General features: G+C 35.3%; 1 protein-coding gene and 1 long non-coding RNA gene across 5 annotated transcripts in view; one reads left to right on the top strand and one right to left on the bottom strand.

The window, feature by feature from the left end:
• Positions 1-297: 297 nt before the first annotated feature.
• On the bottom strand, positions 298-18,409 carry LOC124642502. 2 transcript variants are annotated; one of them, XR_006985776.1, is made up of 4 exons: positions 18,239-18,409; positions 17,728-17,864; positions 10,464-10,576; positions 298-745 (listed from the first exon to the last, which is right to left on the bottom strand). It is a non-coding gene; the product is annotated as an uncharacterized LOC124642502 (long non-coding RNA). The 2 variants fall into 2 exon arrangements; XR_006985777.1 differs by lacking the exon at positions 298-745 and having other exon boundaries at positions 10,399-10,576.
• The window catches only part of LOC124642501 (homer protein homolog 1), a 53,603-nt gene continuing 42,118 nt past the window's right edge, over positions 12,682-24,166 (top strand). For 2 of the 3 annotated variants that reach the window (XM_047180969.1, XM_047180968.1), the window contains exons 1-4: positions 12,682-12,809; positions 20,318-20,474; positions 22,888-23,019; positions 23,613-23,807. In XM_047180969.1, the coding sequence (XP_047036925.1) occupies positions 12,784-12,809; positions 20,318-20,474; positions 22,888-23,019; positions 23,613-23,807 (510 nt within the window). In that variant the 5' untranslated portion in view covers positions 12,682-12,783. Of the gene's footprint in view, positions 12,810-18,530; positions 18,656-20,317; positions 20,475-22,887; positions 23,020-23,612; positions 23,808-24,166 lie in introns of those variants that run through there. The other variant, XM_047180970.1, reaches the window with a different exon arrangement.

Raw genomic sequence — 24,166 nt, 5'->3', positions numbered from 1 at the left:
TAAATAGGTATTATTCTTTACGGAAAAACCTGTAAAAGGTGTCTGACGTAAAATAAATAAGGCCAAGCATTTTAATGTGCTAGCCGTGGGTACTAATTACCTGGTATACTTTTCCAAGACTGACATAATTTAATTAAACTGTAAAAGTTTAAATTACCTTTTCGACCTTAAAAGAATGAGACACTTGAGATGGTATAATTTTCACATTGATATTTTTAGTTTCATTAAGTATGTAGATTTTCCTGCGTAATTAAAGGCCTTTATTAATATTACTATTTTGTACATTAAAATATATTCAAGTCATTAATTTTTAATACAAAAATATTAGCTAGTTTAACTGTAAAATCGCAGTTTTCTTTAATATCCTGACCTTTAGAACGGATGGTCAGTAGTTATTATAGTTTATAAGTAGATATTATGACTCATCGGTGGAAGGGAAACCTTATTGAGTAGCTGTTTGTGTCTTAACTACGTGCAGTTCGTGGCATCACTTGTCTAAATGTTTTCCAGTGTGCTGGTGCTGTTTTCTGGTGATTCTAGGATGTTGTTTTTGAAAGCATAGACTTTTGAAAGATGGAAATTATTGCACTCTATTTACACTGCTCTAATAGCATAATACTTAATAACTCACGTCCTATAAGATATTATGTACAGTCCTTTCCACTTCATCCTCCATCCGCAGCGGTAGCAGATAACCACGGATACGGCGAGATGTCACCCAGGCCGTCGACTGTACTTCGTCTGTCTAGTAGAACAAAATTATGTCCCATTAGTTCTATTGCCAATGTTCAGTGGAACTAGTGGGAATACCAATAAAAGCCATAATTCCCACTAGTTCTACTATTTTGTTATATCTCATATAGTAGAACTAGTGGGAAAAAAAAGTTCTCATTAGTAATACGGTAGAACTAAGCAGTAGAACTAGTGGGAACAAACCGTTTCATCCATTAAAAGGAAAACATAGGTACTTATTAATAGCATGGCATTGATCCTATTAATGGTCGTTATACCTCTAAAACTGAAAAAATACAGATATTTATTACAATCGCAGTAAATACGTAGTTAAGACATTCATTAAAGGAAAACATACCTATTATATAGGTACTCCTATTAGTATCATGGCATTGTGCTTATTAATAGACATTTATGGCCTTACTACAAAAACTTTAACCACTGTTTTACACTTGTCTAAAAAAAATGTGGCTCCAAAATGAACCATATGTCAACGTCATAATTTGACATTTTTTTAGACAAGTCTTAAACTGACGTTAAAAAGTTTTTGTGGTAAGACGGTTTATCTCTAAAACTGAAAGAAATACAGATACCTACACAGGTACTTATTACAATCGCAATTAATACATAGAACAGTTAAGAAATCCATTAAAGGAAAACATATCGCATGGCATTGATCCTATTAATAGACATTTTATCTGTAAAACTGAAAGAAATACAGGTACACAGGTACTTATTACAATCGCAGTAAATAGTTAAGACATGCGCGCGCTGCTCTAAACGTTTCAGTCTGCATAACGTTAGTTACGTAAAGTGATCGCGTTCAGTATGTAGATCATACTGAGCGATCGAATGTGAGAGTTCTCTTACTGTATTGAAAATAACTAGGTGATAGGTAAAAAAGAAGTATGTTAACTGATGTAAAAGTTCTTTTACAGGTGTTAGTTAGATGTTAATTGTCGTATACTTAAGTGGTTTTTTTATGGGTTTGTGGAAGTAAATTGATTGAACAACTGAAATTTTACAGTGACATGCAACCACTGCACAACTGACTTCCACAATTTCAGGTAACTACTGGAAAATAGGTACTCTCTCAATGCTAAGACTGGTGTTGTGAGATTTTCTGGCTTTTGACATGCCGTTACTACTGTCAAAGATTTACTGATGATTTACGAAGCATATAAGACATTATCTTATCTCATCTCTCATTATCACTGGGTTAAACTCGCCGTTGTGCATAATCTCTCTGTTATCTGTATGTCAAAATGTGTTTATGTGTGCAATAAAGAATAAATTAAACATTATGTCTACCCATCCCCATCTAGGAAAAGGTCGTGTCAAATGTAACTTCAAATACTTACCTCGATCTGATGATATTTTCAGTTTCTGAAAACCTTGTCTTCGGCTACGTTAATCGTACAAATCTAATGATGCAATGATTGCAGCTTTTTTGCTCGAATTCGTAAGAAATTCGCCAAACGACTTTGGTTAGATAAAAAATAACTTTGAAACTAGTTTGTAGTTAAATTAACAATGGATTAATGTGGATTAGCAGGTTGATAACGAGTTACTTATCAATTTTATTAATCACTAAGCTGGAACTTTACCTAACACTTATTTCTGAGAAAGATAAGTAAGAACAATTATTTAATGTAGTAAGCGAGTGTAATTACATTTTTAATTGACTTAGAGATCAATCTTTGTCCAATTTGTCATGTCTTTCGGAAGACACGTTAAATTGTAGGTCCCACCTGTCATTCAATCCCATAATTTTCAGTGCCTGTTAATCTTCTTTTACCTCAAAAACAATTACTCTGATGTAGGTAAACTTACTCTAAGTTGTAAAGTACATAATCAAATGATTCCGGAGGTTCATTAATCAGGTTATTTGGTTAATAGGTTACAGTTTTTTTATGACTTAATAAATAAACCACAACATGACAAAGTTATATAAAAAGCGGACATCGCTAAGCTTCCTCAATTAATACCGTTAATGATAAGCATCGTGATAATAACTATCAAGTGCCTTTAATTATATTTCCTACTCGAAGCAAAACTAGATTTTTTTGTAACTAGTTAAAATAGCTGTTATTTTATAACGGTTATTAGTTGTTAGATAATCGTTACGGACCGATGCGTTATCGGAGTTATGTGGATCGAATTAGAGTTCAGTTTAGAAAAAGTAAAGTGTGAAAACCCTTCAGATTACTTGATCCTGCTAGGGGACTTATTTTTCTGTAATATTGAGTAAAGAGAAGATCCAGTATATGAAGATGTAGTAGAAGGAAATGAAAAGATTTAAAATTGCAATTAAGAGTTCTAAAATGTGAAAAAGTGAAGAGTAAATAAAGTTATTTACGTATGCTTGTCTTTACACCTCAAAAACATTGATATACCTCACAAAGTGGCTTTTCTGTAGTTAATAGATATTAATAAGCTGTAACCCGTCTAAATAAATGCTACGGAACCCGATTCATCTACTCCAGCACTAGATTTCCTTCACCCACACAGTGACACAGTTAGAACAATTCGTACACACAGCCTAATTTCAATGTGTGGGTGTCACCTCAATGGCCTAAACAGTTGCAACTATAAATCTTACATACTATTGTGGCATAGGCAGTGTAAGAGACGACATTAACTTTAATCTTCTTGCATTTATTAAGTCTTTAGTTTTTGTTCTTAATTAGTTAGGCTTAAGGTAATGCGTAGGTGTTGGATGTCCAAGGATTTGTGTCTGTCTTCTGTCTTTACACTACGTTTGAAATAACTTGGTGAGTCTGTAGAATGCTTTAAGCTCGTCATACATATTTTGGAATGACTAATTGTATTTACTTACCTACCGTCCCTTTAAATAAGTGCTTTTTGGCTCAGATCAAAGAAATGTTTTTGGTGGGTAAATTGTAGCTTTATGATACGAGTTTTTGTCCTTGTCTTGTCTGGAGTAGTTTCTTTAAAGTGTGGAAAAATCACTGGAAAAAGTAAGCGATAACTTTGTCACGCTTTTGTTATGAGTTTGTATGTAATGGATAATCTTTGGAACTAAGGAACCGTGTCTAAAATTGCGGTCGGTTTGTTCTTTCTTAAACAACTGGCTTTGACATAATAACTGTCATCGCGTCCCTAACTGAGCTAATCTTCTCATACAATGCTCATTTACTCTAGAAAAGACGGGTATGGTAAACACTAGATTAGTAGTTTACCTATCAAATATCTAAGAGGTGCAAAAATTGGGAACAATATCTCATTGTATCAGCATGACATGAAATCCTTACTAACTTATAAATATGAAAGCAGTTTTTTTTAATGACGTCAAAAATCATCAAATGACCCCTCCCGCTGTGGGTTAGCAGCGGCGAGGGAGTGTCAGACTCTTACTGACTAAAAACCGTCGTGTTCCGTTTTCAGACCGATACTACTGAATTGATATAGACGAATTTTGGTACACAGCACAGGTTGTCTAGAGCCTGAAAATGGACACAGGTTACTTTTTATTTGGCTATGGGAAGTAGTTAAGAAGTAGGAATAAGGGTGGAATCTCGATACGTTAACTTTTTGAACCCGGAAAACAATGTAAAACAGAAAAAACTGATTTCCACAAAACTCCACATTAGTTAACACAATAATGTAACAACAACATACGGATGAAAACGTTGGCAAGGTCAGTATTTACTATGTTACGAATTGTAAACAGAATTATCGTACTTTGGTGCGAATACCTAACTGTAATCACTAGGGTTGTCAATGTGATATTTTCAAATGTGTTCTTACAATCAACCAAGAGTTTAAAAAAATTACAATTCCAGCAGAAATAATGACATAAACAAAATAGTACAGTAGCGAAGTAGACACGCAACAGAATTGGGAAAATATATCTTTTTGGGAAGGTTGGTTAAAAAGACTTTAAAATATAGTAAGATAGTTTATCTTCTTTTGTGCCATATATATGGAAGACCTGAAGGGAAGACCCCTTGAAAGATTTATTTTAGGTATTTTTTAATAATGAGAGAGAGAAAGTATGTGGCAATTACTCAAGTGACTCCAAAGGCTAAAAAAAGATAAATCGTATAAACAAAAGAAAATTGGGCGAACCACTTGATTTGTTACCGTATTCATTATTGATTATAATCTATCAAACCAACAATTGAAGCACGTTTATAAAACACGAGATCATTCACAAATATAGCTAACAGTAATTAATTAGCAGATGTGATGATTCACCTTCCTCATACGACGTCGTGTTGGTAAACATTGTAGAACCGGTCTACGAAACTGTAGACTCAACAATTTACAACTAGTCTCCAATTTGAAATCAAAAGTTTGCACTAAAACTGATATTTAAAATTTATGAAATTTCTCATGTTATACAATCATTTTGAGAGTAAAAGTAAAAAGTCGTGGTGGCCTAGTGGGTAAAGGACCAATCTCTCAAGTATGAGGGCGCGGGTTCGATCCCAGGTCAGGCAAGTACCAATGCAACTTTTCTAAGTCTGTATGTACTTTCTAAGTATATCTTAGACACCATTGGCTGTGTTTCGGATGGCACGTTAAACTGTAGGTCCCGGCTATCATTGAACATCCTTGGCAGTTGTTACGGGTAGTCAGAAGCCAGTAAGTCTGACACCAGTCTAACCAAGGGGTATCGAGTTGCCCGGGTAACTGGGTTGAGGAGGTCAGATAGGCAGTCGCTTCTTGTAAAGCACTGGTACTCAGCTGAATCCGGTTAGACTGGAAGCTGACCCCAACATGATTGGGAAAAAGGCTCGGAGGATGATGATGATGACAATCATTTTGAGAGCAATAAATCAAAATACATCACTCAAGAGTTACATTGGAACATTAATAGCTGTGTTTTCTAAAAAAGCCTGATTAACCACTATATTTATGCCACGATTAAGTCATAAAAAAGAAACAAAATTAAACATTGTCAAAAGACCAAAGAGGCATAGAAATAATTGCTGCACCAATCCCCAGATACATACTTATACTTGATAACTTCTTATCCTATTGTCTATCTAACCTACCAAACTATTTCGTGGAATCGTGAAATTATCTCAAATTCATCACATCGTGGTCGAGTAAAATATGACCAGTCGTTCACAAGTAAATCATCTGACAGGCTGCAAGAGCTACTGAATAATTCTTGATGAAAACCTTACTGAGCTAATTCGACTCGCATCCTTATTATGCAAAGCACACCGTTGTAATTGCCATGACTTTCTCAAAGACTGCACCATCAATACTTTCATTTTCTCTTTCTTTAACACTAAAGACGTTTAACAAAATCTTTTACACCAAGTCACCAAAAGTACGCTTTATTTTCGAGTCAACCCTGCCACATACAATGGATGCGATTACATAAAAACTCTGAGCAAATTTTACGAGACATTACATAACGTTACAATGCATGTACATTAAAATCATTGTCAATATAGCGCATTGTAGTTCTTTAATGGACTATGTGGAGATAAAATTGACTTTATTGTTTGGTACTTGGCCTGCTGTATGAAATTGCTTCACTTAATCGATGGTTTGGTGACGAAAATCTGTTACGTTGCCATAGCAACGGGCCATAGAAGTGTAATGAAAGTGCAGTTCTATAAAACGCTTTGTCTTGTAACAATTATGTCTTATTATGTAATTTAATTCGTTCTTTGTAAAGCCTATTTATGTAGATATTATCACCATTAGCGCATTTTTGTTAAGAAGCTAATTTCGTGTCTGGTTTATTAAAAGTTGGTCATCGTTTTGATTTCGACGTGTTAGTAATTTCAGACAATTTACTTACATGTAGGAAAATGCTTTTTGTCATCTTCACAATATCAGTCAAATGCAACTTGGGTATTAATATAAATGTTTTATTTAAAGTTTCATTATAAATTCAACAGCAGTAAGTACCTTTCAGTATCTAAGTGCATGTCAGTTTCCAATAAAATCATTCTTATCTCATGATAATAACTGAATACTGTTCCCAGGGCGACATTTCAATAATATTTAATAATTCGTGGGAGACCGATACAAATTGTTATTGTATTATGTAAATAAAATTAATTAGCGCTACTACGTAACAAGATATTGTTAGTAAATGCGCTAATTTTCATGTATTCAGGATAATTTGTGAGAACGTTAACTTGAATGAAACGATACTAGATGATCAATCAAACGTTGAGGACAGTTGACGTGCTATATGATGCTATTGAAGTGATTAATGATATAGATGAGAAACAGGTAAATGCCTTACGCATGTAATCTACTTAGAAGAGCTGGAATCTGAAAAGAATTCAATAATATGGATCCATGGCAGTCGTTACGGGTAGTCAGAAGCCAGTAAGTCTGACGCCAGTCTAACCATGGGGTATCGGGTTGCCCGGGTAACTGGGTTGAGGAGGTCAGATAGGCAGTCGCTTCTTGTAAAGCACTGGTACTCAGCTGAATCCGGTTAGACTGGAAGCCGATCCCAACATAGTTAGGAAAAAGGCTCGGAGGATGATGAAATGGATAAACGCGTTAACTTCTCCAGACTCCTGTAGGGAAATTGAGGATTTGTTTCAGTACGAATTCGGCACATTCTACCACTGTTCTAAAGTGACGGAAATGCATATTTCCAAATCAAAACAACAAAAAGCACTAAGCATTCGAAAAAACACAGTCAATACCATAACCCCGATTTACGGTCACAAACAGCATGAATCGACAACAAAGCCATAGATTTGACACAACGATTACACGGCACATTTTGTACTGTAACGATTAAACTCTTTCACTAACCGATTTCCTCAGTTTTAACCTCGGTTTAACCCTGAACCGAACACCTTGACCCCACATATTCTTACAGGCAGATTTTTATACATTTGTTAATACTGCTAATGAAGAATCCAAAATGGCTGCCATTTTCTGTCAGTCAAATACTACAATAAAGTTTTTTTTTTCTTTTTTTTTACCTCGAGGTTAGGATGTATGTAATTAAATGTGTTTTGATAATCTGGAAGTTTCCATTAATTAAACAGATGTTATGATTAAGGAGTTTTGTTATGTAATTAATGTGTTTTATTCGTTGGAGGAAGTTGATTCGATATTTTAAGTAGCACTAATTGATTATGATGAATGATTAAATCGTAAGGTATTTACTTATGTAATAGATGTTGGGCTGGCTAGAATCCATCATCATCTGCTTAGTTTGCCGATATTTTATGTGGAGCGGCTACCTATTTGACCCAACCTCGATTCATTCACCTGGACCTATTTAGTAATGTGGTTGGTATACTTCCTAGCGTCTGACTATCCATAACGCCTGCTAAATGTTCTAAAGACCATCGAGACTCAGAAAAACGAGCCTTCCGAAACAGAGGAACTCGTCATCGACGCAACGACGCCATTAATTATAATCCACGCACCAGTGCAGCTGTTATTTAGCCAGAGCTCTGCGATCTTTCCAGAGCTATTGAACTTCAAAAGTCACTAAGAAATTGACAAATGAAGAAAACAATGCCAGAACGCTGAAATGACAGAACTTCAAGCAGGATTTGGACTTAGCAAGAGTGGCATATTTGCAGTGTGAGAAGAAACCTTTATAAACAATAGAAATGGCGTAACAGTGTCTGTAGGACTTCGCAGATCAATGACTCACAAATAAATCCCCTTTGTTTTCAGCGGACAATGTTGAAATGTCTGACTAAACCACAAAATGGTCACTGTCCCCAATTTCTAATGGAGGTTTGAATTACTTTAATAACTGCCAAAATATCTTTAGATGTTATAGGTACGTCTGATGTTGGTAGTTTAATTCTAAGAGAAAGTGAATTCTTTTCATACATTACGAAACCTTTCATTTTTGTTTGTTTCAATTATATAAATTACGGCTGTGTATCAATACGATGAATATTGATTCGAAAATGAAGCTGAATTTTATTAAAATATCTTTGGAAAGGTGTCAATCGATTTGACAATTCTCAGAATTTTCGTCAGTTGGGACTTTTTTCGTAATATCCAATTGCTGCTTTGTTCGCTTTTTTTTTGGATTGCTTTTATCCAAGCCCTTTCCTCTTGCTTGTTCTTGGCAAGCTCGTTGCCTCCACAGACTAAAAAAGGTCCACAAGACATAAATAAATCGTACAAATAAGTACTTACTTCCTCAATGTCAATATTGCCCATACTCATCATCAATGCACATGCACTCGAAAAGAGGATAACATTGTATCACAAGCCTCTACGGAGCTCCAAGGTAAGCCTTATGTTGGCAATAGGAAAAGCCTGCGGAGGTCAGGCGCAGGATAACGGAAAGGAAGTGAAATTAGTATGACATGCGCGAGCGACGATGTGTATGGTTTTGATCATGTAGGGATGTTGTTTACATTCTCATATCAAAACTAGGTATGCCTACGTGGTTGGTTACGTCAAATCTGACATTAGTATTGTGATACTCACATTTAATGATGATTAAATTAGCAATATTCTGGCGAATAACCTTTCACATCTATGGTTGTGCGTCAAAGATCTATGTAATAAGACCTTGAATAAAAGGTTTACAAGAAATGCTGATGATAACCACGGTAGAAACGATAGCAAAGTTAGATGCGAGAGTTGTAAGTACAAATTAGTTTAAAGAAAACTGTCTATTAGTGTTTCTTTCACAAGATAGGTCAGTGTCATTTAACGCAATTTAAAAACATAGGTTTGCACTCGGAAAGCAGTTAAAGCTCGAGCTGTGATGGCTTTAAACAGAAAACTATCGATGTCGGTTTTCCCACGATTACCTACTACTGTTTGCTAATTTATTTAATGTTTTCATTAATTATCAAATCAATTATTCATCAATCATATAGATCGTTGTTCATCTTTTTTTATGGTCATCCCCTTTCTCTGTATTCATCCCAATCTTACGTTTTTTTATTATTTCTTCTCCCAACCCATGATTAGAACTGCAACTACTTTATTCTAAAACCTGGGTTTATCCCAGTGGGTATCTTGAAGAAAGTTAGTAGTCAAAATCTAGCACTTAATTCAGTATTTTTAAAAACAATAGCATCAGTTTTTTCTCTAACAGATTGGCATACTCATTACACCTTCTTGTTTAACCAAAACATTCATTTGGTTTGTTATTCATTACGAATAAAGTAGCGGTTTGTTTTCTAGTGTTAATTACACGTTAATGTTACGTCACAGTTCAATGCTCGGTTTAAGCGGAACCACTGACGTTGCGGTGTTTTTTCTGACAACGAATTCGGTCGCATTATTTATTTCGATCTTTTACTTGTTAAGGGGAAGTGTGAATGTTTGTGTTTTTAAATATTCAGTAGGTTCTGAAAATAATTTAAGTTTTAATTCAACTCTCTCTGAGAGAATAGGGTACAAATTATATGAGGCTTAATCTATCACATTCTATTTGCTTTCACTATAATAAGTATTTATTATTTATTAATTAACGACTGTACAAGATTTAAAAAATGCAAAATTACATGCAAGAGTCTCGTACAAAAACATTCAGTTGGGTTTATTTTCTTGTCTTTTTTTTACACTTGATTCATTTGATCTTCTACTATTTAACCACAATTTTTAGAGATAGTGCCAAGAGCACTATCATTACCATAATTTCAGAGCACATATAACCCAAGTATCAATTACTTGTGCCTCTCTCCATTTGCATAAATAAAAAATAAGAGAACAACCATCTTGGCCTTAACGGATAACATGTAGTAACGATTGGAACCATTTTTTACATAACTTGTACTTACTTTCACTCTGGTGGTGAACAAAGGGACTGATAGGAGATGATTGAACTGGATTGTAGTGAATTGGGTTATGTAGTTGGTATATATCAGCACGTCTTCTTGGTTAATTTCATGTCCTGAAAAATTAAAAAAAAAATGATTAATTATTTTTACCCACTTCCCAAAAAGAAGGAGATCTCAAAAAGTTATCGCCAATGACCACTAGATACTAACCCAAAAATATGCAGCTGAAAAAAAAATACAAGAATGGATGATAACTTTAAAAAAAATGCAGTTATACTTTATCAACTGTTTTTTTCCTGTAATTGTTTTCCGTGGATCAAGAATTCAATGCGAATAAATTAAAAGTTCCTATAAGGAAAAGCGTCAATCCCATTCTTTAGTAATAGACTGCGGTAACAACTAAAAACAGATTTTCTCTAGAACAACATTTACGCAAACCTATAGAAATAAAACAAAGTAAAAGTATTGTAAGACGGTTAAACAACCCGCATACTGCGAACTTTTAGTCGGCCGATAGTTTGTTTGGGCCCATAAATCAGAATGAAGATGAATGGTAGTACACACATTAAAAGGATCAGGTATTAGACGCCTAGACGGACTGAGAACTTTGATTGGAATCAAGATTTTCTTTTAAAAAAATAGCCTACCTTTAAGTCAACTGTCGGCCGACTGTTTAGTTTCCAGTGTGGTACTCATAGTATAATTGAAGCCGGTTTCTGTCGGCCATAACAATGTTATTATATTAGAACAGTCAAATAATTTCTCGTAACCGGAAGACTGGCCTTTCTATGTAATATTTGCATAAACTGTGATTAGTGCATTTCGAATCTATGATTACTTGGATTATTTATTAGTTATACAAGAGAGCAAAGTTATTTTTTAATCGCATTAAGCTTTTAAAATTAAATCATTAGCACATGCAAACACTAGCCCATAGCTTCGATAACTTCGATAAATGGGCTATGGCTATCTAGCACTTTTAGAATTTTACAACTCCGTTGCTGAAATTGTCACTGAAAAAAGGAACAGGATCCGCGTACGAAGTCGCCTTTAGAAGCTGCTTATAATGAACAAAAAAATAAAGATACACATTTTAACGTAAACCAACCGACGACTATAATTTTAGTTGCTGATAGTTGTGGTGTTCATACGACTTTAAATACTTACCTTATTACCAATAACATAACACGAGGCATACATAAAACAGTATTACCTAGTTAATAGCTAAGTTAGATGTTGTCACTGGATCTGTGGATCCGTGATTTCATATCGAAACATCCATGCCACGAATGTAACTTTCCTCATTACAAAAAAATTGTGAAGATCCGTAAAACACAATTTAAGATTCGTAACATTTTCCGTATAAACCGCTTAAGTAATAAATATGATTGCGTCCGGATTATGTAAATTGTAAAGTATTTTGCATGATAAGTTTGTATCGCGAAGTCTGCCTACATTACGAAGAAAGTGTTGAGCTATCCAGCGTCGAGTGCAGTGTGACTCATACAAACAACGGTTTGCATCTATGTACCTATTTACATGTTTACGAAATATTTAAGTATCTACACACTCAAGTTTTGCATTTTACGAAGATAATGAATTACCTACAAGAGTTTTAGCCGTTACTTTCAATAAAGGTATTGAATTACTTACCCCTTTTATCCACATTTAGAACAGGCAAGTGAAAGACATATTACTGCTGTTCTTTGGCTGCCTAATTTCCACGTATTAATATTTCTTCAAAGAATATTTCCTTGTTTAATGATATTCTTCATTAATTCGAAATAATTATTCCACAATTAATATAATTAGTCCAAAAAAACTAGGTATTATAACTGTCTCTTACTTTCGCTATCACAAAAATAAAAAAACAGAGCGTAACAGCGAATTTATGAATAAATTCGAAATGCAGTTCTGAATTTAAGCATTGCCATCTACCGGTGAGTAGCAATACTAGAAATCGCCCTCTTGCGGTGAATATCATGAATTAACTGATCCAAGTTACTGTTTTTCCAGTAGATGGATGTAGCAGTGGCACACTTCACTTAAAATTAAGTAATGTAAACCTTCTATGTACTCATTATTATAGTAAAAAAAAACAAAGTCGTACAATCTATTTTTTGATTACCATGAATTAGGAAAACTGAGGTAAAGTAGATGACGAGGGTGTAGACAATATTTTGATTTTGAGTTCACGCTTCTGCAAAGTGGTAACACCGACTTTAGTCTTTAGTTTATGGTAGATCGCCGCTTGTGACAGTTCGCGAGTGAAAAATTGAAAATTATGAAGTAAAATATTTTCTAAAATTATTGTGTTTAAATGACAGCAGGAAAAGAAACAATGGGGTAAGTGTTGTTCTATATATTTTAAAGCATTTATTTCAATACATTTGCGCTGCAACCATGTTCGTGAATTTGAGAAAATTTAGTTTCACGGACACCTTATTATTTTTAGGGAGGGGATGCATTTTGCCAATGCGAAGGGATATTTTAGGTTTTCCTTCGAAGGACCACCGCTTACCTTCGGATTCCATTTTTGGCGGTAAACAAATAAATAGCCGTTCTTAGATATTCGTGGGTGAGGAAAACGATTGCGAGTAAAATGAATTATCGCCTTGTCGTACTCCATTTACGCTTTAACGGGCAATTGCACATCGATTGCATACGACAGAGTGCTTTTACCTCGACGTTAAGGTCGTGCGGTCTTAGCCTATTTATATATCGAACATATTTCATAGTTGAACGATCTCTTTAGGCTGCATGCTTGCCTGGTACTCACGCTCGTGAATCCATCGGCAAGATCGTAAAATTCTTGATTTACGTGCGAATTAATAAATAAATTAGTTTTGTTTTGGTAACCATGTAACTGGTGTGAAGAAAACAAAACAGTTATCATTTATACATGTACAAGATCTTTTGTATTGGAAGATATTCCAAATTCCTTTTTTTAGCATAAAAAATAAGGCTCTCATATTTCCCATTGAGACACTTCTTATCTTCATCTTAAAAAAGATAACTCAAAGATATATAACATACTCCTTTGATAAAACATACTCCTTTGATAAAACCTTATCTACAAACAGAACAAGATGATTTGATAAAGATAACAAAATCATCGAAAGTTTATTAAAGAAACAAACTACACTAAAATACAACCAATGTCTTTGAATACATTGTACTACATTCAGTAAACATGTGTACATACATTGATGTTGTAACCAATTTGTACACTACAAAGTATTGTTTACGCCGTGTGAATTTCACACACATTACACAAAATGTCTTATTTTCACGTTTACAATCGTACAAACGCTTGTCACTCATTTTGAAGTGGTTACAACATTATTTTACGATGTGCCTTGTAATAAATTATCAGATGATAAGATCACTTATCAATTGGGATGAACCGTTTTATTGCGAAACTGGTTTGTTGGAAGATTCATCTTAACTTACAGACAGACATGTGATGCTGGGGAGTGTGCACCACTTCTCAAGTGGTAGAAGGTCAGCGTTTCGGGGGTGTCTTTTATAAATTTTAAAGTACATAAAGCTGTTTTGCAGCCAAGTTTGAATAAATGAGAGACAGATTAAACTCAATTATTTGGGTGATTTTGACTCTTCATTAATTATTTAATATTGCAATATCAAAGAAGTATTGTCTAGTATTATTTCCAATTCATAATGGATATTTACTATTACACACGTAAAAGCCATTTTCCACACAAATGCAATAAGCATAAAATTCTCCAGATATTAAATAGAACTATTCACAACTTGCAATCAAGAGAGGTTTAATTTTGTACTGAGTGCAATAAAAAGCTTGTTAAGTTAACGTTTACTGGACAAAACAATCTTAGCCGAGTTACAGACCTAAATGATAGTATATAACAGTGTATATTCACGTATTCAGAGGCAGATGGGGCGCCCTAATTTCAAGGGAAGCCAGTGGTTAGTTTTATACCAAGTCAGAGACACGGCGGCGCAGTGTTATATGTACTTATCACTACATAGTATAAAACAAACTCGCTTTTTCTGTCCCTATTTCCCTATGTCCCTTTGTAGTCTGAAATCTTCAAAAACGCAACCGATTTTCGTGCGTTTTTTTTAATATATGGAGTGATTAGAAAAGGTTCATGCATAAAAACATACATTAAATGTGGGAAAACACTGTTATCCCGTGCAAAGCCGGAGCGGGTCCCTAGTATTCCTGCATATGTATATGTACTTAGTAGGTATGTAGTTACGGTATGTATTTGCGATGTAAACAAACACTTTGTAATCAAACACTGTTATCTCATGTTTATTGGATTGACCTTTGTTACTCGAACGTATTGTAAACTAATGGGTTCAGAAGGCTAACTTTATTTAACGTATATTGTATGAACGCAAACCACTGGACGATTTGAAAAATCTTTCAGTGTTAGATTCATTTATCGAGGAAGGCTGTAAGGCTACTTTTTATCTGGGTCCACATACACTGGGAAAAAAGTTCGTACGTTATGAATACTACGATAGAACAAATACATGCTTTAGTAAGTTTAGATATTGTTAAAGAAGACGAGTTGAAAGCTTATCTTCATGGGCTGAAAACATGTATTTAAAAGCATAACTAAGGGATCATAATGCCTAGTTAAAACCGCGTTCTATGTAAACTGAGACTTCTGATATTACTTCATAAGACCACATAATCGCTTGTATGCAAACTATGTTATAGATAGTTCAACTCAGATTTGCGCGCGGCCCTATGTGTGCGTCGGCTTGTAAATATACAACTTTCATTCGTGTGACAGTGACGTCGTCCGAGCATGACGTATTCTCATCGCTTTTTGTTATGGGTACAGTCGTTTACGAAAATGTCTAGTTCTTCACGGAGAAAATGTTTTAAGGAGTCAGGTAGCGTTTCAAAAAAATGAAACAACATTCAAAGCTTTTTATTATTACATTTTACAGTTTATCATTATTTTCTCATACGGCTTTTCAAATTGACATTGACAGTATCTAAGAAATAAATGAAGTGAAATATCTAAGATGAATTAAATACTCCTTACATATTTTCTAGCTCGGGGTACGCGGACAATAAATAAATGTGTGGACTAAGAATGTAAAAGACCTATAATTTAGTATAATAATGGAAACAAAATGTGTGGGGAATTTTAAAAAATTATATTGCTTCGCATAATGTCGACCAAAATAAGACGGAAATAATGAAACTCATAAATGAACGTTTAAGTCAAATTGATGAAGGGATGTTGGGTAATACTTGTCGACATGTACAAAAGAAAAAAGAAGAATACTATAGACATTTTGACATGGAGTCAGAATTTATAATTAACATTGGTGAAAGTAGCGAATCCGAAAATTCATCATTTGATTTTTCAAGTAGCGATACAGAATCATTATAAATAAATAAACTAAATTACGTAATAACTGTACTTTAAACAGCCGTATACAACCCCTAAATAACTGTATTTGTACCCGACTGTACCTCTTGTCACGCACACAAAGTCACTGTATATGTACAAGGGTTACCCACACATAGGGCCGCGCGCACGACTGAGTTGAACTTACTATAATTACCTGACTACGCATACCTACATACCCTATCTTTTTAATTGTTCTCTTATCTATGACTCATACGTACTCTGTGGGAATCCTATCCACTTCTTTTATCATAACAAAATGTTATGTGGTCAGGTTCATCCGGATGTCCAGTGTTATCCGGTTTATTTACTAAATGTATTATAATTATACCGGAAGGTCATATAATATCATGAGATAGTTTTATTTTGTCTCCCATCACAATGAAATTGATTTCTTTTGTCTTAAACTGCGGCATACGGACATTTAAAGTAAACTATCCCTCGGCTTCAGCGTTTAGGCGTGACACCATAACAGACTGACATACAGAATTAATTAGCTGAGATTTGTTAAATAATTACAATTAAAAGCATCTCATGGTATCTTGTTTTGGGTAAAAAGTAGCGACCTATCCAAATTATTCGTCTCAATCGATTCCACCATTTCACCGCGAAAACGTAACGAATAAACTGTCTTTCGCATTCATAATAACGATCGTGATTAAATAATAATTCTTAGGCTTTTCAGCTCTAATGATTGTGAAAATTGGCATCTTAACATAAAAGCCAGATATTCACTGCTACAATGATTAGTCTAGAAATCTACAAAAACCACACGGGCTTTAAACCAAGCCTAAACGCTTAAAAAGGCTTATGTAAGTATATGCCTTACAAAAACACATACGTCAGTGAATAATAAGACGCCTACATAAGAAAGCATAGCATCGTCATATATCATAACGTTGCTATTAAAACAAAGCAGGTTGGAACTGATTTCCAGGCAGCTCCAACGTATTGATTTTACTTTCAGGAATCTATAAAGCTTTGCAGGCACAGGCCACTGCGAATTGAATCAACGCTTTTCACAGAATTCTGTTACACTATAACTTTTGTTTGTTTCAAATTGATACGCGGAATTGATGCTGTGGAACCAATTAAATTATAGTTATCATAACAATTCCCAGTAGTTTTCTGAAAATCTGGTAATCCGTTTCAAAAAGGATTTCAAGATACTCAGCTACTCATTGTGGAGGTCAGACAGGCAGCCGATCCATGTAGCATATTGGTATTCAGTCTGCAATCGATTAGACTAGACGCCTGGACCGTAAAACTCAGCAAAAAGGTGTAATTAGATTGGAAGTACTTTCACTGTTTGTTAATTAAACTGTTTCCAATTGCTATTGATTTAGTTTTATGTAGCACCTGCAACGTACTTGCTTGTTTTAGCGTAGATAATATAATTCGAGTTTAATTTAAGTCGTAATACGGTGGGTTCCACTTATTCCGTAGATAGAATCTTTATAATTCAACGAGCAATTAAAATTAATCTAATACAAAATGCCTTTTGTTAAAAATCTCAAGTCCTGTGTCCCCATTTCACCGAGATCGGATAAAAACTCGAAACTTGGCTCGCTGAAACATAAAAACGTTTCTCTTTCGTTTGAAATCCCTTCAAGAGCATGATAAACAGTGATCCGTACGACTGTGGAATAATATAACCAACTAATCGAATCTTCCAGAAAAACGCTTAGAAGAATAAATAACACGTATTGAAAAACTCTTTGTAACTTTGAATGGGACTTAAAAGAGCATTTTAAGGTATTTCTCGCGATATCTTAGCAATATAGACAAATGATTCTCTTCAAAAGTTCTAGAAATAGTCGTTTAAACAGAAAGTTTCTTAATACCTTTAGATTATATTCAGAATCGCAGTCTAGCGCAGATCGCATTCGAACGAACATTAAAGTGGAGGGTCATCATTCTCAGTTTAGTAGTCCCCTTGCGAACTCGGTTTCACAATCTGTCACATAGTCCCAGGAACAATCTGCAGACGAATGTTTTATGGATAACGCGACCTTTGGAAGGTATTAACGATGTTACAAAGGTTACAGGAGTTCAGAATTACATTTCTCAAAGTTTTGTTGCCTTTGAATTTCCGCGTTGTTCAAGTTTGCTGATATTTGCCATTTTGGGTTCTCAAAAGCTCGGGTATCTTCTGTTTTCTTGGAATATTTGAACATAAATAATGTAACTTTTTCAGTCGTCGACGTTACGTACTTTAGAAGTGGTAATCAATATAGTAGACACACCTTTTGGGACATAAAAAGCTTGATCCAGTGTAGAATTGTAATAAAAAGTAATCGTTAAACGTCAAAAGCATTGCTTCTGACACAATTTGAAATCTGTGTTCAATCCTACCTTGATTTCTGTCCAGTCTTCAGAAAGGATGCTCAAATAGCACTTACGGGACTCAATTGGAAGATATATGGCTATCTTTATAGGTTCCAACAAAAAATGTCCCTCGAAACTTTCGCGATTACCTCGAACTTATGTGATTAGGCACATAAAGACGTCAAACTGTCCCTAACCGAACACTCCTGCGGTCTATCTTATCAATCCGTCATTTGTGTCATATCTTTGTACGGATATCGATTTATCAATCCATACAATGCTACGGTATTATGAACCTTATGTGCCAAACTTTATAATTAAAAATTGTTTGCCTTTTCCGACTTTCGGAGTCACTGTAGCATTCCTGAAGTGTTAGTACGATTTGTTAGTAGTGTATCTTTGTTGTTTGGTTGTAGTGGTTACAATGGATTTTGATATAGAAATGTAAGTTTGGCCTTAATATTCTCTTTGTATGTCGTATCAGGAATAGGATCGAGTTTTATTGCGACCTTTTTATTGTATGTGTTGTATTGTTAGGAATTATTAGTCCGCGTTGACGTACAGTGTATTATGTTTTATGACAACATTATTATCATTGTCATTCAAATCGAATTTCGGATGGCTTATAGTTCGGCCATTCAGAGAATGCGTTCCTGACACGTCGCGATTGAACTGACGACGTAACTACATTCATTGATTATTGATATAATAATGTTGTTTTAATGCTCCTCAATTGTTAAAACGGTAAACAACCAGCAAAAATATTTTTATCGTAACTGCAACGCCATTGCAAAGTTACGTCGTCAGTTCAATCGCGACGTGTCAGGAACGCATTCTCTGAATGGCCGAACTTTAGTAATTTCCACGTGTCTGATCGTTACTTAATATCAGGATAGGACAGGTTAGTTGTCAAAGTGCTAAAATAAATGTAAGTTCATCATCAATCTTAAAACAGTTTAAATAATAACCTCAAAAACGACCAACACAGTCTCTCCTTAACAAGTAGCGATTTGTATGTCTGACAAGAAATTCGTTCTCGTCGTTGGTTTATCCCAGACAGACGGTATTCATATGCAAAACACATTATCTGTAGAGCACTGACTCGTAAGAATTTTCGACCTCAACACCTGTAATGTGACCAAAGTGATGTGACATTGACCCTAATTTGCACTCAACACGTTTGGCGACTACCAAAATTAACTTATTTAGACTCTTGCTTCTTTTTGCATTGTTGCTCAAATTATTTCGATAGATCTTGACGTTTTTGCATTGTAAACCTTGAGATGGTTTCGTTAGGTCATCTGTCATGACAACGACAACGGTTTTGTGAAGGAATTATTCTAAAATATGTCAAGATGATTCAAAACGATTTTCATAGACATTTGCTAGAGTAAAAACTGCCTTATGTAAAAAGAACCTTGGTTCGATATTTTTAATGTAACACTGGCTTTCATCACTTGAAGTCACGGATGTTATATCTCCCAAAGTATTTTTAAGATACGCGGAAAGCAAATGGTTCGCCAAAACGATCCTGATTGTTGATATTGACTTCTCAAGTATTCTCACTGAGCCTGAGGGAACACGCAGACGATGTTTATACTATAAATACACCAATATTTATTATATTCTCCACTGAAGTGGGCTATTTATAATTTTAAACAAACTGTAGTGAAGAGAGATTGTTCATTTAGCAGAGGGCGGGGCGACCTAAAATAATATTATTTTTGCTAAAACTGAGCACAAGATAATTAGCGTTAGGAACAACACGCTTAACAACTGAGCCGATTAGCAACAGTAAGATGTTATTTTTATTCAGGTGTCTTAGAAAAGCTTTTAAAAATTAATCTGTGAAGGACTTATTGGGAAGAAATGTTGGGAAGGGCTTAGTTGAGTCTTTTGTTTCTTTAGAAATTACTAAATTAGCTGAAAATACGTTCTCTGCAAACACGGGTTGGAAATGACGGTTTAATATGGCTTGTCCGGCTGGAAAAGTGTAGCTCAACCATTTCGTTGATAGGTTACAAACTTATTATGAACAAGGTTGCCATTTCAAAATCACCCGCGATTATGCTTTCGTTTGTTCTAAACTCCTGTTTTTGTTTACAGTGAACAGCCGATATTCACGTGCAAAGCCCACGTGTTCCACATAGACCCGAAGACCAAGCGGTCATGGATGTCAGCAAGTTCCGCTGCCGTCTCCGTCTCCTTCTTCTACGATTCTTCAAGGAACCTCTACCGCATCATCAGCGTTGAGGGGACGAAGGTATGTGTCTTAGGAACTGCCCAATAGAAACTGAGTAATAAAAAAAGTATTGTGTATTGAACTGTGAACTAAATGACAAAAAGCATTAGGTCAAGTCGAATTATTATACGTGAGGCACAAATATTAAATGCTCATATTTTTATTAATGTTTCTTACTGTTATAATTATGCTGTAAATGGTAATGGTAAATTGTGTGTGCTAAGCCGAGATACTCGTAATTAAAGTAACGTAGCACGTGCTCGTGTTTTCCTTAGGAATATTTTCCATCCCTGCCTTATTGTAGTAACGTGACAGTTATGCGACAGTTACAGGAATATTTGCAAAGTAACTTCTATTAATCTGCCTAAAAGAAAGCCCTTTTCCCTCTTAGTTCTATTTAAAATCTCACCGAGCAATAATTTCCTGGGCGTTGGAACGTGACAAGTTTCGGTCCATTAAGTTTGCATAGTAATTGGCCCTCACTAGTCTGGGGTCTGGGACATGCCAAAGTAAATATTGCTCGGTTTAGGAGTACCCGCATTCTGAGAGAACTCATGTAACCGACGTGAACAACAGTTTACAACTACGCCTTATTGCTCCCTATCTCGTCCCTAAATGTAATTTCCGGAACAATCTCTGAATATGGATAAATATTTCAGTTGAAGGATTTGATTATACTTTCGCTATACAATTTTGTTTGTAACGTTGTCTGAAGGTTACGATTCAATCGATATTTTTGCTTCAAAAGGTGTCCCTAAAATATTCTATCCTCGTAAAATGGACAACGATTAAATTCTATTAACTGACCCGTTTAACATGACACAAATCCCTAGCGCTTACAAATCATACAACTAGCTGCAAATGGTGTTAAAATCTAACGTATCAGCGGTTTCAATATCGATTTTATATAAACGACCAATTAGTCCCGCTCTCGATTTCCGCGTGTGTTTACTAATTGCGAAGCGTTGGCTGCGATTTGCGACATGACATATAGCCATATTATTGACCATTATTGACCATTACAATCACCAGGTTTCCTCAAGATGTTTTCCTTCACCATTTTAGCAGCCATTGGCGTCTAATATTTATTTAGAAAGTACATATAAACTTAGAAAAGTTGCATTAGTACTTGCCTGAATCCAGTCTACACACTCATATACTTGAGAGGTTGGTGCTTTACCCACTAGACCACCACGACATGACATAAAGCCACTTTTATTGGCCATACTATCATGTTGGTCAGAGCAAGCTTTCGTATATGGACAGAAAATTAAATTGTTCTCTGCAACGTCGGCTTTCTGCCAGTCTGAATCAACAAAGGCTTAATTGGACAGGTTTTGCTCCGGATACCTAGTGGTTTATTTGTCAAGTTGAATTGACAATGCAAGGGAACACGGTATGCCTTTGTCCCGTTTTTGCCCTTAGGTCATGGATAAGCAATTAGTTAACTGGATAGCGGTAAGGGATTATGTCGAATGCATTAGCAATATAGCTTTAGGTTTGCATCGATTTGATGTTTCAAAACCAGCGTTGATATAATGTGAACGAAATTGCAATTTAGCTTATGAATGTTACGGACTATATTTCTGTTTATGATTAAAAGCGTTTTGTCTACGAAGCCATTATTCTTAAATGCAAAACAAACAACTTAATGTCTACAATAGACGCATTTAAGTTATTGTCGAATTTTAAAAAAATGATTGAAGTTATTTCGTTATTTCGTAAACAGGTTCCTGTAATTGAGTTTCCATGAGATACAAATTAAAATTAGGTAATCGTTAAAGAAGAGATTGAAGCGTCTACAGAACACATTATCTTTAAACTGAACATATTACCAATTCAGGAGTTCGCGACAGTTAGTACTTACGAGTTTAAAACGCCCAAACGTACCAAGTTTTGTAATCGAACTTCCTTAGATGAATAAATTCGAAGTATCTGGAACACTAAACCTGAGAATATCTATGCTGTTGCTATCAGAAATATTTCACGTGTGCCTGAATGTTGTAAATTCAATACAAGTTTGAATATGAATTTAAAGTTTGCTTTCGGGTGCAGTTTTCCATTTCTCTTTAAACCAGATGTGTTTTGGAATATATCGGAAGAGAGTAAATGATTGCTGTTGCACGTTGGCGTATTTCTTGGGTTTCAAGAACTTATTTCAGGATTTTCCTTTTGTTTGTCATGTGACACGCAACTAAAGCCATACATACAATTTATGACGATTTTTACAACACCAAGTCGTTAAACTATATTGTATTACCATGTGTTAAGTAATTACAGCTGAACCGTCCTTACTGAGCTTATGGAATTGTTACTTTCTAGGCTTCGTTTTAAACCTATTTCCCTGATATAGGAGGGAGGAAGATAAAATATTGAACCAGACACATAACTATTGTTTTGAGAGCCAAGGATCTAAATCTCATTTTTTTCCTAGGCGGTGATAAACAGCACGATAACAGCGAATATGACGTTCACGAAGACGTCGCAGAAGTTCGGCCAGTGGAGCGACGTGAGAGCCAACACTGTCTACGGTCTCGGGTTCGCTTCCGAGCCCGAGCTTGGCAAGGTATGTTCTACATGTAACAACACAAGACAGGCTAAAACTGAAAAGACAATATGAATTATTTTGATACCTATCATCGAAGACCGACTTTTATGAAATATCGATAACGATGTACGCTACGCGTATTATATATTAAATAAAATGACAGGTTTTTAATTCATTACACACTTAACATCCAATACATATGTTCTACATGTAGCTTTAAATATTAACAATAATTTCATTTTCAATACTGTAAATACATAATTATAATTATCATACACTATACAATATTGATATTCATGGGGAGGAGAGGTAGACCGTAGAAAACTTCGATGGATTGCTTGAAAGATGACATGAATAAGAAAGTAGTTTCAATCACCACCCTTGCTCAAGGATTGTCAATCTTAGACTAAACAGTCCAGATTACATCTTGATGTTTTCCTTCACCTATACTCAGTCCAAAGTATACTTACGAAGCACATGTTATTTACGAAACGTTACGTTACTACATCCCTGACTTAATATCAAACACATACATTCGTACTTGAGAGGCTAGTGCTCAAAACACTAGGACACTGCAACTAGCATGATTTAACACCACCCATCTTTTACAGTTCATAGAAAAATTCCAAGAAGTGAAAGAGGCGATCCAAGCGCAGCAATGCGGGGCTACTGGTGGCAAATCAGTGACGAATGGCAACAGTGGCGCTGCTACTCCAGTGGCCAGTGCTACTGCTAGCCCGCTGTTGGCTGGCAGGGCTACTGGGGCTGATGAACCGCCTCCGGCCGTGTCACCGGCACAGGCTTTGGTAAGTTGTAGTGTAACTGGTGTTTTCTTGAGCTTTTATTTGGTACTAAAAACTGTTTGAATGTTTAGCGATCTCACCTGCAACTTTTGGTCACTTTTCCGACTAAAACTAAACATCTTCTCTTAATAAGTAAATATCACCTTTCTAGACTGTCAGCCCCATGGTAAGCTATTCATAAGCTTGTTTTTTGGGTGCTAACTATGCTTATACACTGCATGTTCTTACAAAAAAATGTATTTGATAAACTCATAAAAATACATAGACAACAGCCAACAATCATTCTCATCAGTCAAATGTTGACCGTACCGGGAATCGAACCCTAGGCCATGAGTTCGCCTGTTCGGCATGGTCACCTTTGC

This window comes from Helicoverpa zea, chromosome 24 (assembly GCF_022581195.2).
Source record: "Helicoverpa zea isolate HzStark_Cry1AcR chromosome 24, ilHelZeax1.1, whole genome shotgun sequence".
Taxonomy (NCBI): domain Eukaryota; kingdom Metazoa; phylum Arthropoda; class Insecta; order Lepidoptera; family Noctuidae; genus Helicoverpa; species Helicoverpa zea.
Note: the sequence above shows the minus strand (reverse complement) of the source record. Positions and strands in the feature narration are given on the sequence as shown.